Source organism: Geotrypetes seraphini, chromosome 4 (genome assembly GCF_902459505.1).
Source record: "Geotrypetes seraphini chromosome 4, aGeoSer1.1, whole genome shotgun sequence".
In the NCBI taxonomy this organism is placed as follows: Eukaryota; Metazoa; Chordata; class Amphibia; order Gymnophiona; family Dermophiidae; genus Geotrypetes; species Geotrypetes seraphini.
In genome coordinates, this window is record NC_047087.1 from 14,711,381 (window position 1) to 14,726,715 (window position 15,335).

The 15,335-nt window shown below is 44.0% G+C and overlaps 1 protein-coding gene across 1 annotated transcript; it reads right to left on the reverse strand.

Moving 5' to 3' along the window:
• Nucleotides 1–389: 389 nt before the first annotated feature.
• Nucleotides 390–8,389, reverse strand: GINS2 (GINS complex subunit 2). Its single transcript, XM_033943258.1, has 5 exons — nt 8,238–8,389; nt 4,867–4,981; nt 4,680–4,779; nt 3,672–3,798; nt 390–1,014 (listed from the first exon to the last, which is right to left on the reverse strand). Exons 1-5 carry the CDS (start codon nt 8,325–8,327, stop codon nt 889–891), a joined length of 558 nt encoding a protein of 185 aa, XP_033799149.1. The 5' UTR covers nt 8,328–8,389; the 3' UTR covers nt 390–888.
• Nucleotides 8,390–15,335: the final 6,946 nt, after the last annotated feature.

Consider the following 15,335-nt stretch of genomic DNA (forward strand, 5'->3'; position numbering starts at 1 on the left):
CTATCTTTTATGCTTAAACTTTTAAATTATTGAAACCTTGAATCTTTTCAATTCTTAGATATGTACTTATCTTTTACATGCAGCGGTTGGACCCGACATGTTTCGCTTCATCAGGGATCCATACTTAAGCCGCTTAACATCCACCCCGCTCTAAGTTTAAATTGCAGAGCGGGGTGGATGTTAAGCGGCTTAAGTATGGATCCCTGATGAAGCGGAAGCAAAACATGTCGGGTCCAACCGCTGCATGTAAAAGATAAGTACATATCTAAGAATTGAAAAGATTCAAGGTTTCAATAATTTAAAAATTTAAGCATAAAAGATAGTAACAATTGGACCGGTGAGGATTTTTGCTCTCAAGACTCCCCGTTTAAAAATTTGCTATAACGGATGGAGGAGGGTATTGCTGAGGTCCATTAACAAACATAACACATATCTGAAATGAAAATGGTTTAAACAGCACACAGTGAGGAGTAAAATTGAGACGTGATTCAAGAGAGGCAGTGACGCTTTGTCTCAATATAAATTATCAGCCTTATAGTGGTGGCTAGCATTAACGGTGGCAGCTGAGATCCTGCAATGGCTCAAGTTCAAAGTACAAGGGGCAGCTCTCCATGCAAGAGTTTAAAGGAAAGTTTCTTTGCTACCCAAACAAATCATTTCCACTCCCCACAATTAGATCTACTTGAGACCCTATGGGGGATGTTTCAGCCCCAACATTAAAAAAGTCAAAACTTTTCACAGTTCATTCAGAAGCGGTCAGGTGCCAACTAAGACTGGGTCAAGTCTTCCTCTTGCACCACTGCGCTTGGTCCTTGCAAAATGTCTCTTCCCAGGACAGGAGGGTAAAGCAGCCAAAGGATCCCAGGAAGCTTGGGATCCGACCTATTTTTAGTACTCCTGGGACTGGGCACCCTCAATGGGTTGAAGATTTGTACGGAGCTTATACATGTGATTCAAAGATTCAGTAAAGAAAGCTGCAGTTGTATTAATTTCCATCAAGGTCAGGTTGTCCAGCTAAAAAGAGGAAAAAAAAGGGGGAAAGAGGAGATTTACAAGACACATTCAAGTCTGATTATGAAGAAGCAATCTGTAAGACATTTGGTTTTTATACATTTTAGTATGTGGCTTCCAAGCCTGCCTTAAGGATATGCTAAATAGAACAGGTGTTATCTGGGGACTGCATGCAGATATTCTCACATGTGGGTGATGTCATCCACGGAACCCAGTACAGACAGTGGTAAAAGTGTATTACCACTAAGTTTTTAGAACCTTCACGACTGCCCGCACCGCTCATGAGCGAGTGCCTTCCCGCACAACACCAGCTCACGGTACCTAAGCTAAGGAGACAACCAGGGGAGGTGGGAGGGATGTGAGAATATCTGCCTGCTGTCCCCGGTAACACCTATTCCGTAAGTAACTGCTTTATCCTAAGACAAGCAGGCAACATATTCTCACATTTGGGACTCCCTAGCTGAATATAACGGGATGAAGGGAGAGTTGGCCATTGAGAAAATACTGCTTGGCTGAAACAACCATCTTGTCTGGAATAGGAATCCAGACAGTAGTGAGATGTGAATGTGTGACTTGAAGATCAAGTAGCTGCTTTGCAAATTTCATCAATGGGAGTACAATACAAGAAAGCCATTAAGGCTGCCATAGCTCAGACCTTGTGTGCTGTAACGTGGCCCTTGAGCTGCAGCCCAACCTGAGCATAGCAGAAAGAAATACAGGCCACTAGCCTTGTGGAAATAGTTCTCTTGGTTACAAGACAGCCCAGTCTGTTAGGATCAAAGAGATGAATAGTTGAGGTGAAGTCCTATGTGACTTTGGCTTAGTCTGTTGTATGTAGTAAGCCAAAGCACACTTACAGTCCAGTGTATGAAAAGCTGTTTCTCCAGGATGTGAATCAGGCTTTGGGAAGAAAACTTGAAGCACAATGGATTGATTAAGGTGAAATTCCAAGATTACTTTTGGAAGGAATTTAGGATAGATCCAGAGAACCACCTTATGATGAAATACTGTGTACGGTGGATCAGAGACTAATGCTTGAAGATCACTCTCTTGACAAGCAAAAGTGACCGAAGTCAAGAAGACCACTTTCCAAGTGAGAAACTTAAGAGGAGAAGATGCCAGAGGTTCAAATGGTGGCTTCATAAAACTGGTGAGAACTACATTAAGATCTCAGACAACTGAAGACAGTTTGACCAGAGGTTTGGAGTTGAAAAGTCCTTTCATAAACCTGGGAATAGGCAGATGAGTGGCCAGAGATTTATGGTTAACATGAAAAGCACTAATAGCATCAAGGTGAACTCTGACCGAAGTAGTTTTCAGCCCAGAATTGGATAAATGGAGAAAGCAGTCCAACACTGAAGAGAGAGAAGTGAAGGAAACATCTTGGTGATGGAGGGTACATCGTGAATTGAAGAGAGAGACAGCCTGCACTGAAGGAGAGCATTGGAGTCAATGCTTGCCCTGCATCGAGGGACTCAATGCTGTAGAGGTCTGAAACACTTGCTGAGAAGAAGATGGTTTCTGAGCAGGCTTCCCCAATGCTGGAATAACTTCTGATGTCAATGCTGGTACCAAAAGCTCAAAATGACCCAGAGTCCATGGCCAAACCGACGATCTTCTCTTGTTGGATGCGTCGAGCTTTCAATGAGTGTTTCTGCAGCGTACAAGAGTCTATCCGATATCCAGGGCCCAAATACCGCAGATACCAATTATGTGGGTCATTGATGGAAATAGGGTGCCGACACAGACAGCACTTCTTAAAACTGCTGAATGGTTTCTACATTGAGGAGAAAATCTCAGCGAAGAGGTTAAACTCAATTTTGGTGACAGAAAAATAAAATCTCGCCAAGGGAGAAAAAGAGGGCCAAAGGCCCGTCCTTACATATAAGGAAAAAACACCAAAATTATTATTAGAAATTTTTTTTACCGAATATATGATAGAATGAAAATAACTTGACAAAAGCCAAGAAAAAAGAGACCTTGATGGGAAGGCAACAATCGCACTGGATCAAGTCCAGAAAAGAGCATTTCTTCGCTCCACAGAAAACAAAGAACTGAGGTACAACGAGCTGACATTGGGCAGGAAGGCACTTGCGTGGTGCGGGCAGTTGCAAAGTTTCTAAAAACTTAAGAATGGCAATACGTACCAGACTCCATGGATGACATCACCCACATGTGACAATATGCTGCCTGCTTATTCTAGGATAAAATATAGTACCCATATTCCTCCTGCCTCTCAACAGGATAAAGGAATCGTGCTCTATTTTGAAGCCTATAACAAATAGACTAAAACAACCATGAACTGCATATACAGTTCAAACTTCAAGCTAAACACAAAGGGCTCCTTTTATCAAGGCGCGCTATGGGGGTTAGCGCGTCGGACATTTCATCATGCGCTAACCCCCCATGGCAAGCCAAAAAACTAACGCCTCATCAATGGAGGCGTTAGCGACTAGCGCATGTTTAGATCTATATAGATCATATAGTTAGCAAAACATATAATCATCTACATAGGGATTACTTATCTAATATAAGTTTAGAACTATAAATAGAGACAGATACACCAAATTATTTTTACTACATCCATATTTCAGAAAAACATCTTCTGCCCTGAAAATCCTAATCCTCGCAAAATGTTTGTGCATGTCCTCCAGTCATACCTTAGCATGCGCCTCCTGCTCCCGAACAAAGCGGTCTGCAGACAGTCGCAATTTTGATAGCCGAGTGTCCCAGATATCTTTGACAAGGGTCCTGATCTCATCAGCTTTTGGGATGTTGTCTGAGGCACTGTGATAGGACAGGAGAAGGACGGGGGCATAGCAAAAATAAAAAAAATTAATCTACAATGAAAACGCGCAGCTTTGGTCAGAATGAAAAGCTCATGTCCTATAACACTACAATGATCTTTAATGGTCGATGAGTTTAGGACTGGAAAAACAAGCATATTCTCTCCACTACTTAGAATGGTAGCTCTGTCACACTGAAAGTACATAATACACGAAAGCTTGAACTGAAATGAGACAACATTTGTAGATTGCATAACATGCTAAGATATTAAAACATAAGCACACTGGAGAACTATGGGAAAATCTTGCCTATGAAACTGGGCCTGGGCCTCTTAACGGGAGATTACGGGCCCAGGACCACAAGTGAAATAGTAACCTAGACAGCCTGGTTGTAGGAGCCTCCTACAATGTCACTGATGGCCTTAGGGGTAAAAGTTTCTCCTTCACCTGATCTCGTTCCAATGAAAGAGCTGCACATGAGCTTAGTTACTCCACACTATAGTGACAGTGAAGGCAATAAAATATTGCATCTTACGCATTCCCCCTTTTTCTTACAGCCTTGAGTAAGACTATTTTGTTAGCTTATTTCCTTTATCTAAAAGATATATCACTGAGGAATTTTGGAAAGCAACAGATTTAGTGGCATTCTACAGCCCTTATTCTGAGCTACACTAATCAACAAGCACTACAACAGTTGAGCTGATATGGAAGCAACTGAAAGCACACTGTTCAAGCAATCCAAGAAAGCTTTTGGATAACACACCCTGGAGAGTACTCACATTTTTTCTTTCAGTAGCAAATCATTTTCATAACCTTCGATCATCATCCTGCCCAGGAAACTAAAATTCATCAGTTTCACCATCCAGTTTTGGTTTTACTTACTGGTTTAGCAACAGCTTGGTGAGTTCCATATAGTAGGGACTGGGCATAGGGGTGAATGTATCTTCTCTACGCTCCTGTTCACGAATCTCCTCCAGTTTCTCTATGTGTAAAAATAAAGGGTATCAGCACTAAGCCCTAAACCAAATACAATAACAAAACAAAATCAAATTCATGCGGACCTCCTTACCCACATCCATCCATTCTGGGGGCATGATACGACATTTCTGCCTCTGCTTTAGGTTAACAGCCAACCAGAGGGGAACTTCCATGGGCAGTCCGGGGTTAAAGGGTCCCAAATCCCCCTAAGGGAAGCAGAATAAAGGTTGGGTTAGCAAAGCACCTGCTCTCCAGCATGCCTAGGTTTTCTCTCTCCATCCCAGACCTAGCCCACAGCTTGATGCAAATTTTATGTGCCATTATGACTGCCCTATAAAGCGCAGCAATGCCGCAATACACTTAGGCTGCCTGGAGCCTGCTCCTGAGCATTCCTTAGACTCATCCCACCCCATCTGACTCTATTTCCTGTTTCCACATGTGCAGGATGGTTCAAAATGACCACCCCTGTTCAGGCAGTCTAGTTATACCTTGAAGTACTGCCTGATTTGCTGATTCAAATAGATTCACTTTGGTGAATCAATTCGAATTGATTCGTTATCTGAGAAAATCAGACTCACCGAATCAGCGACCAACACTCATGACCCACAACATTTGACGTTCCTCCAAGGCCTCCTAAAACAGCAACAGCAATGCTCTGAACAGGCTGCTTCGCAGCCTTCCCTGCCAGGACCTTCCCTCTGCCACACCACTGATGACATCAACCTCAAACCTCAACCTCTCAAACCCTGAAAATCCCCGACTTCTTAAATGAGCTGGACCTCAAACCCTTGTTTCAACAATCCACACACAAAAAGGGCCATGAGTTAAATCTACTCACCTCCTCTATTTCAGCAAAAAGAACAAAGCTACCTAGAATTTAATTCCTAGAGACATATCTACTCCCAGGAAAGAGACTTTGGAGTTCTGATCGACAAGTCGATGAAGCCGTCCACACAATGTGCGGTGGCGGTGAAAAGGTCAAACAGAATACTAGGAATGATAAAGAAGGGGATCATGAACAGATCGGAGAAGGTTATCATGCCGCTGTACCGGGACATGGTGCGCCCTCACCTGGAATACTGCATCCAGCACTGGTTGCTGTACTTGAAGGAGGACACTATAATATTCGAAAGGGTCCAGAGAAGAGCAACTAAAATGGTTAAGGGGCTGGAGGAGTAGCCGTACAGTGAGAGACTGGGCCTCTTCTCCCTTGAAGAGGAGACAGAGGGGACATGATCGAAACGTTCAAGATACTGAAGGGAATAGACTTAGTAGATAAAAACAGATTGTTCACCCTCTCCAAGGTAAGAAGAACGAGATGGCACTCTCTAAAGCTGAAAAGGGATAGATTCCATACAAACGTAAGGAAATTCTTCTTCACCCAGAGTGGTAGACACCTGGAATGCTTTTCCGGAGTCTGTTATAAGGGAAAACACCCTCCAGGGATTCAAGACAAAGTTGGACAAGTTCCTGCTAAACTGGAACATACGCAGGTGAGGCTGGACTCATTTAAGAGCACCAGTCTTTGAACTGAGGGCCGCCACGTGAGCGGACTGCTGGGAAGGATGGACCACCGGTTTGACCCAGCAGCGACAATTCTTATGTTCTTAACTTTGATTCTCTTTTGATAGACACAATACAGAAACTTCAGTTATGGCAATCCTTCCCATTATCTGTCTCAAATAGTGGCACTATATAACATGTTTCTATTTCTCTGTTGGTTATATACCAGACATCAGTGCGAGTCTAGCATTTCCAAGAGACAGAATGTCCGGGAGTCTTTGTGCAAATCAAGTAAGAAACTGCTAAATTTGGAGCACCGTTCAATGATAAAATTTCTCACACGAGAAAAAGCCAAAGAAGATCCACGAACGCATGACTGCAGTTTATGGCGAGTCTGCCCCATCATCCTACAAAGTAAAGTTTTGGAGCAAGCAATTTGGGGTAGAGAGTCCATTGAAGATGACCCTCACACTAGAACCAGGGGTCTCAAAGTCCCTCCTTGAGGGTTGCAATCCAGTCGGGTTTTCAGAATTTCCCCAATGAATATGCATGAGATCTATGCGCATTCCCTGCTTTCAATGCATAGTCATTGGGGAAATCCCGAAAACCCAACTGGATTGCGGCCCTCAAGGAGAGACTTTGAGATCCCTGCACTAGACAGTCTGTGGAAGCAATTTTCACAGAAATGTGCAAGAAAGTCAAGGATTTAATTAGACAAATTAAGGTTTCCCAAATAGCTTGGAAAATAATTCATGAAAAGTAGGGCATGTCCAAGGTTAGTGCAAGATGGGTTCCAAGAATGCTGATGCCATGTCAGAAGGCTACGAGGCTTCAGTGATGTCAGGAGAATTTGGAGATGCTCTGTGAAGACCACGTGAATTTTTTTTTATTTGATGCCTGGAGATGAGACTTGGGTCTATCACAGAGATACCCGAGCCCAAAATGGAATCAATACAGTGGAAGCACTAGTGATCATCCACCCCCAAAAAAGTTCAAGACAGAAAAATCTGCAGGCAAAGTCATGGCAACTGTCTTCTGGGATGATGAACTTTTGCTTCTGGAGTTCATACCACACAAAATAACCATAACCAGGAAGAGTTACGCCAACACAATGATCGCTTTGTGGGAGTTGATCAAGGAGAAGAAACAACAAAAACTCACAGCAGGTGTGCTGCTTCTTCACAACAATGCGCCAATGCACATGTCACAATCATCCAGGCTGCCATCCGAGAATGTGGTTTCAGCAGCTGAACCATCCACCCTACAGTCCTGACCTGGCTACCTCAGATTATTTCTTGTTCCGAGTTTTGTCGAAATCTCTCCATGGACAGTGGTTTTCAAGTGATTAAGACGTCCTGTTTTGAAGGTCAAACAGAATTCTTTTCAAAGGGGGACTATATTGAAAAATAAAACATATTTTTTGAAAACTCTTCTTTCCTACTGAGGTAGATAAATTATTGGAACACCTCTGGTAAACTGAATGTCCAAAACTGTCCAGTGTAACTTCCTGGGTAACTGACAACCTCTTATACTGTAATCTGACTTTAAACTAAATAGGTAAAAGAGGAATAGAAAACATATCATAACTAATAAATAGTCTGATCTAATTGTTTTGCATTTTGAAGAGTTCGGTTATTGTAGAATGGAATCAATGTTATAGATCTCACTTATTGCTAATCAGCCTTGCGCTGTTGGGGTTTGTTTGTTAAAGCAGAATAGAAAATGCCTCGATTAGATCCGCCATCTTTTATTACGTGACTACCAGAACCTATTGTTTTGCTTTGACCGCAGCTACTTTTCGCCTCAGTCAATGCACCCTGTAGGTGGAGCGGGGGGGGGGGGGGGGGGGGGGGGGAGGGGCAGAGCGCCGGGCGGTGAAGCGGGATCCCGGGTCCTGCCGGTGGCAGCCGCAGGCAAGCGGTTTCCGATTCGTCACCACGCGCAGGCCGGGCCGCTCACCCCGATCAGGTAGATTCTATCGAGGCTGAAGTTGGGAACGACGGTCACCGGCTCCTTCTCAGCCAAAAACTCCACCTCAGCGGGCTCCATTAGGGCGACCCGAGCGCCGCTCACATCCCGGAAGCAAAAAAAAAAAAGAAAAGCCCGCGCTTTTCAGGATTAGGATGCTCATTGGCTAGGCTCCTCCCAGAAGCGCATTTCTTACTGGTGGGAGCGCGGGTCAGGATGGAACACGACCCAAAACGTGTGATTGGCTCTATGGAAGGCGGGAAAGAACGAGATTGCGCGAGCTCTTCAAAAGGAGAAGGGTGGGGGGGTTGTCTAGCTGCTGCGAGGGAGATGTGTGACGTATTTTGGTTTCTATGTGATAAATTTATCTCTTAATTCGATGTTTTATTCTTAATCTTCACATAATAATTTTACTGTATTAACTTAAATTTTTATCGACTTTAGTCAATATGCTATATTCTTACTATTAATATTTTGTATTTCGCTAATTGTCCAGTTTTTCTCTTTTGTGTAAACCGCCTAGAATTCTTTTGATTGAGGCAGTATAGAAAAATAAAGTTATGTTATGTTAAATTTTTTGGACTTTTTGTAATGAAGAACACAGCATTGCTAAAATCAGAATGTCAAGAGTTTATCTGGTATTGGACAGGTTTTTTGCAAGCACTTTTATTGATAACTAGCTGATGCCCCGGCATTGCACGGGTATTTAATTATAGCAATAACACTGTAAATGGATTCAAATAAAGATACTTTATAGTGGTGAATGAAATTATTTTTTTACAGCTTAATAAAAAGTACAATATTCAAATTATAATGTGAAATATTTGACAAAATGAATACAATACAACTAACGCAAAACGTGATTATAAACAACATTTTTAGTTTCACCTCCTGGAGCAAGAACATATAAATTCTTGGGTGAACCCAGCCCTGAGCAAGCAACATAGAGTTGTGGGCCGCGAGACCCCCAGAACATATCACCCCAGGTAGTGAGGGAGCTGCATACCAAGTTTCGTTCAAATCGGTCAAGCCGTTTTTGAATTACTGTGAGAATGGCAGCTTTTTACATTTTTTTCCATTAACATGAATGGGTGAAATCTGATTTTCTGTTTGTAGCTCCGCCCACGTGTGCAGGTGGGCCGTGAGACCCCCAGAACATATCACCCCAGGTAGTGCGGGATCTGCATACCAAGTTTCGTTCAAATCGGTCAAGCCGTTTTTGAATTACTGTGAGAATGGCAGCTTTTTACATTTTTTCCATTGACATGAATGGGTGAAATCTGATTTTCTGTTTGTAGCTCTGCCCACGTGTGCAGGTGGGCCGCGAGACCCCCAGAACATATCACCCCAGGTAGTGAGGGATCTGCATACCAAGTTTCGTTCAAATCGGTCAAGCCGTTTTTGAATTACTGTGAGAATGGCAGCTTTTTACATTTTTTCCATTGACATGAATGGGTGAAATCTGATTTTCTGTTTGTAGCTCCGCCCACGTGTGCAGGTGGGCCGCGAGACCCCCAGAACATATCACCCCAGGTAGTGAGGGATCTGCATACCAAGTTTCGTTCAAATCGGTCAAGCCGTTTTTGAATTACTGTGAGAATGGCAGCTTTTTACATTTTTTCCATTGACATGAATGGGAGAAATCTGATTTTATGTTTGTAGTTCCGCCCACGTGTGCAGGTGGGCCGCGAGACCCCCAGAACAGGTAGTGAGGGATCTGCATACCAAGTTTCGTTCAAATCGGTCAAGCCGTTTTTGTGTGATCGCGGCACATACACACACACACATACATACCTCCGATTTTATATATATAGATTGCTTAGCTAAAATACATGTTCATTTTTACACAAAGGTATAAACACAATAGTTTAATTGTGCTTACAATTACTTGTCTTTGGCGCTGTGTGAGTTTGCTGGCGTACTGCTTTGTGTACCTGCTGCTAAAGTAACTTGAATAAGACAACAAATACATAAGAGTAGGTGTTGGTCTCATTCCCAAGTTTGTTGTATATTTGAATATTACTGTTTACTACTATTATTACTACTCATCTTTTCTATAGCGCTGCTCGATATATTCATTACTATACATTAAACATGTAAATCTCTGTTCAGTAGAACTTACAAACTAATTAAAACAAACAGGATAAATGGGGGTAGGGAATTTCTCACATGGGTGACATGGGTGTGAGTTAAAGTTTAAAATGCAATAAATGTCTATCAATAAACTAATAACACTAATATTTATCTTTACATATCGCTATAGCCAAGTGCAGATCATAATAAGAAAGGAACTGAACTACCTCATCTTCAGAAAACTTTTTAAAACTTACTTGTTTGTTAAATATCTATCTGTCCATTAACTTTGCCTCTTTAGAGGGGGTTTTTTTCCTCTTCTGTTGAGCTTTTTTATTGAATTACTGTTGTTCTGCCCCTACTTCATGAGGGCTTTTGCTCAGTTTCTTCTTAAAGATCATATTAAAGCCACACAATTGCAGAATCTGCAGGGCAAAGAAGAGGCACTGTGGATCAGTTTGGAAAGAGGGAATATATTTACACTGGTGTGATTTACAGGCCTCCTTCACAGATGGAAGAAGTGGACAGAGATTTAATAGTAGACATTCAGAATATATCTAAAAAAGGGGAAATTTTACTAATAGGTGATTTTAGCATGCTGGATGTTGATTGGGGTATCCCTATTGCAGGATCTTCTAGAAGTAGGGAGATCCTGGATTCTCTACAAGGAGAACACTTTCAGTAGTTGGTAATGGAACCCACGTGGACTTAGTGCATTGCAAATGGGGAAAGTGTTTCTGATGTTACAGTGGGTGATCATCTGGCATCCAGTGATCACTGCATGGTACAGTTTAATATTGAGACGGGTATAGAGAGGACTTATTCAAAAGTAAAGGTTCTTGACTAAAAAAACAAATTTTGTTTGGATGGGGGATTACCGTATATACTCGACTATAAACCCAAAAATTGGCCCAAAATGGGGAGACCCAGTTTCTATTCAATCTAGCGCCCCCCCTCCCAGAATTATTGCAGGCTGCTGCCAGGCTCTGCACCCTTTCCCCCCTCCCTGCCCTGTTCTCATACCTCCTCTGCCGATCGAGAATACAGAATGAAAGTGCATGTCTTTGGCAATAGTCCCTCACAACCGTGCAGACAGAGGATACAGCAGGTGCAGAGGACACACAGCCGGGCAGACACAGAGGACATCCACAGTAGACGCAATGGAAGCAGCAGACAGAAGCAGGAAGTTGAACTACCCAGTGTTTTGCACTATCTCCCCTCCGGGAGGCGGTCTTAAGTTTGCACTCGATGTAGAGAACTGGAAAGCCTGAAGAAACGAGTTGTTCACCCTCTCCAAGGTAAGGAGAACGAGAGGGCACTTTCTAAACTTGAAAGGGGATAGATTCTCTACAAACGTAAGGAAGTTCTTCACCCAGAGAGTGGTGGAAAACTGGAACGCTCTTCCGGAGTCTGTCATAGGGGAAACACACTCCAGGGATTCATGACAAAGTTAGACAAATTCCTGCTGAACAAGAACGTACGCTGATAGGGCTAGCCTTAGTTAGGGTGCTAGTCTTTGACCAGAGGGCTGCCACGTGAGCGGACTGCTGGGCATGATGGACCACTGGTCTGACCCAGCAGCGGCAATTCTTATGTTCTTACCTGCAGTAGCAACATATGGATTTAGAAGGACAGCCCAAGAGGGAAAGAGAGAGTATGGCACAGATGCCAGATATTTCATTGAAAAGGACTTTATGCAGATGATGGCTTGAAATCCTTGCAATTGATCTGCTGAGAAGAACACAAACAATGATGGCAGAGGCTAATCTTGGACTTCACAAAATCGCTTCTAACAGTCCAGAAATAATGGCAGCATTTCCTCAAGAGGATCATGCCAAAGACCTAAAAGACCTAAGTCTCAGATTAATAATAATAATAGTTTATTCTTATATACCGCCATACCCAGCGAGTTCAAGGCGGTTTACATCGAATTAGATTAGGGTCTGCATGGACAGGCAGATTTACAATAATTTGTCAGAATTACAGAATTATTTATCAGAATTACAGAATAACAGAATTACAATTATTAGCTTTAATCGAACTAGACAGAGGAAGAGGGAAGTAGGGAAAAAGGGGAAGGCCTCATGAGGGAGGCGGAGTGGGGAGGGGGGAGTTATTGTGGGGAGGGGGAGTTATTGTCAGGGGGGGGACAATTCGGGTCTTGTTTGATGAATAGGTAGGTTTTAAGTAATTTTCTAAAGCCGAGGTAAGTGGGGGCCTCTAGTATCATTTGTGCTAGCCATGGGTTCAGCTTAGCTGCTTGGAAGGCGAAAGTTTGTCAAGGAATCTTTTGAAGTGACAAAGTTTGAGCGAGGAGAAGGCAAACAACTGAATACGACGGGATTTCTTGTTGGTGCGATAGAGGTTGAAGTGGGGGTTGATGTAACTTGGTGAGGAACCATTTACAGCCTTGTAGCAGAAGCATACAAATTTGAAAAGGACTCTAGACTCGAATGGCAGCCAGTGAAGTTGGTGGTAGAATGGGGTGACGTGTTCCTATTTCTTTAGGCCAAAGATGAGGCGCACGGCAGTATTTTGGATTATTTTTAGTCTCCTGGTTGTTTTCTTCGTTGTTTTTTTTTCCCCCCAAATTGCAGTTCCTTGGGTGTCCTGCAGGAGGTGCAATATCCCACTCCTGATACCAAATATGTAGCCACCACTGTAGCCCAGACCAGGGCTCTACAGCACTCCCAGTGGTTACCACAAAATAGCACACCAGCGTGTGACCCGAAATGGAGTCACCCTGCAGGACTGGATTCCAAGCAGGAACAAAAATCAAAGCTACAACAATTGTAGTTCATAGGAGAATAATTCAATTTTATTCCTTCCTTCATAAAGGTAAGTAGTTCATCAATACAGTTGGAAAATTGTCAGAACTCCAAACAGCAGCAAAACAAAAATGCCAAAAGAAGCAAGAAAATAAACAGCACCAAAATAAAGTCCAAACTTGCTCTCAGTATAATTTAGTCCCAGCTGCACCTGAGGATTCAGCTCTCCTCAGAGCTAGTACTGTCTGCTCCCAAGCAGGTAGTTTCAATAAACAAAAATAAAGTTCATGGCACTTGTTCCTCAAACCCCAGTGCCCAAAGTTCCATTCAAGCCTCTGGCAGATTCAGTCCACTGCCAGGAAAGGAGAGTGTCACAGGTTTTGCAAAGTAAAGGCCTCTAGACAGGCTTTCAAAATTCCCTCCCAGGGTGTTAGCAAAACCTCTCCCAACAATTCACACTCCTAGCTTACAAAAACAAAATAGTCCAAACAGTCAAGTGAAAAACCAAAACTCACTTTTTGCAGCTTGAGGCCCAGTCCACCTGCATGGCCTCAGGAAAGCCAGGAGCACACTCTGTAAGACTTTCTTCACACTCAACTGGGACCTTGGCAGGGAGAATGCCTGGCTGGTCACAATATCCAGCTTCTTCTTTCTCTCTTCCTTACCTCTTGTATCCCCTTCCCCAGGTACAGGCTTTCTCCTACTATCTCTCCTGCCATCCAGCACCCTGCCCACCTACTTTGGAGCAGTATCTGTCCCTCTTGTACCCTTCCCCTTGTGGTCTTGCATTTTTTCTCCCTCTCTCCTTTGCTTTCCTCCCCCTCTTTTTTGTTTGGTCTCTCTCTTCCCTTCACCCCAGGTCTGGCATCTCTCCTCCCCTCTCTTACTCCTTCCTCCTCCCTCTGCACAGGCCTGCCTCCCCACCGCGAAGGAACTCTTCCTACTCTTCCCTCTGCACAAGCCTGCCCTCCTGCTGTGAAGGCACTCTTCGGACTGCTCCCCCTGCAATGGCCTGCCCTCCTGCCATGAAGGCACTCTTTGGCCTGCTCCCCCCGCAAGCCTGTATCCTCCTCCAGCTTCTCCGCTTTTACTTTTAGGCTAACATGGAAGCCTGCAGGATCGCTAGTACTATAGCGATCCCTGCAGCTGCCCGTCGTCCTCAGCGGCACAATCTCTCTGCCGCGATCCTGTCCCTGACGTCAGAGCAAGGGCAGGATGTAGCAGAGAGAACGTGCCGCTGAGGACGACGGGCTGCTACAGGGATCGCTATAGCACTAGCGATCCTGCAGGCTTCCGTGTTAATCTTAAGGAGGTAAGAGCGGGGAAGCTGGGGGAGGCCTTTCTGACTGACTCTTCCCCCTAAAGCAGGAGCGGCAGCAGATGGCCAGCAAGAGGCAGCACTGCAGCTCCTGCTTTTGGAAGGCATGGGGGAAGGGTCAATCATTGAATCGGGAGGTCGATTTTTTGGGAAATTGAATCGATTCAAATCGATTCACCTGACTCGAATCAGTGAATTGATTCGAATCGTGAATCGGGCAGCACTACTGCGCCTAGCGCCCTTCCCTCCCTCCTCTGCCAGGCACTGCACCCAGCCCCTTCCCTCCCTCCCAGGCTCACCACCCTGTCCATCTTACCTCCTGGTGGTCCAGAGGTGTAATGGGCAGGAGCGAGCTTTTTCACTCCTGCTCCGCTGCTAACCCGGTCAGTTGCTGCCATGAGTTCTGGCTTCAGCCGCTGAGTTGTACCGAGGGGGAGCACACTTTGGCACTGCGTCTCAGCGCTGAGCAGCTTCCTGAATGGGGGGGGGGGAAAGGGTACAGAGCCTGGCAGCCCGGCGGAGGTCTGCAATAATTCTGGGAGGGGGGCAGGTGTGCGCTGGATGCTAGCCGAAATATAAACCGGGACCCCTGTTTTTGGGCCAATTTTTTGGCCCCAAAATCCTGGTTTATATTCTAGCATATATGGTAAGCCCTGATTATGGGAGATCAGAGGAAGCATGGGAGAATTAATAATGAAGTGTTTGTTTCAAAAGCACATTCAAACATTGATTACACAGGCCAACAACAACAAAAATTCTTGGTGCCTTGGGTTTTTTTGGGGTGCTGATTCAGAAAATTGCATTGGATAAACCGCATCAGCTCTAGTTTCTTAGATATGGTTCTTAGATACTATTTATTAATAGTAGAGCCAAACATGAACATTGATCAAAAAAAAAGATTGGCCTCTGAGGGAATATATGGTGGTTGGA

Bases quoted from the DNA above. Each gene is read 5' to 3' on its own strand.
- GINS2 (XM_033943258.1), bottom strand. From the start codon at position 8,327: ATGGAGCCCGCTGAGGTGGAGTTTTTGGCTGAGAAGGAGCCGGTGACC. The intron at 4,982-8,237 runs GTGAGCGGCCCG...TGCTTCCCTTAG, and splicing joins ATAGAATCTACCTGATCGGG to GGGGATTTGGGACCCTTTAA. The intron at 4,780-4,866 runs GTAAGGAGGTCC...TTTTACACATAG, and splicing joins CCCAGAATGGATGGATGTGG to AGAAACTGGAGGAGATTCGT.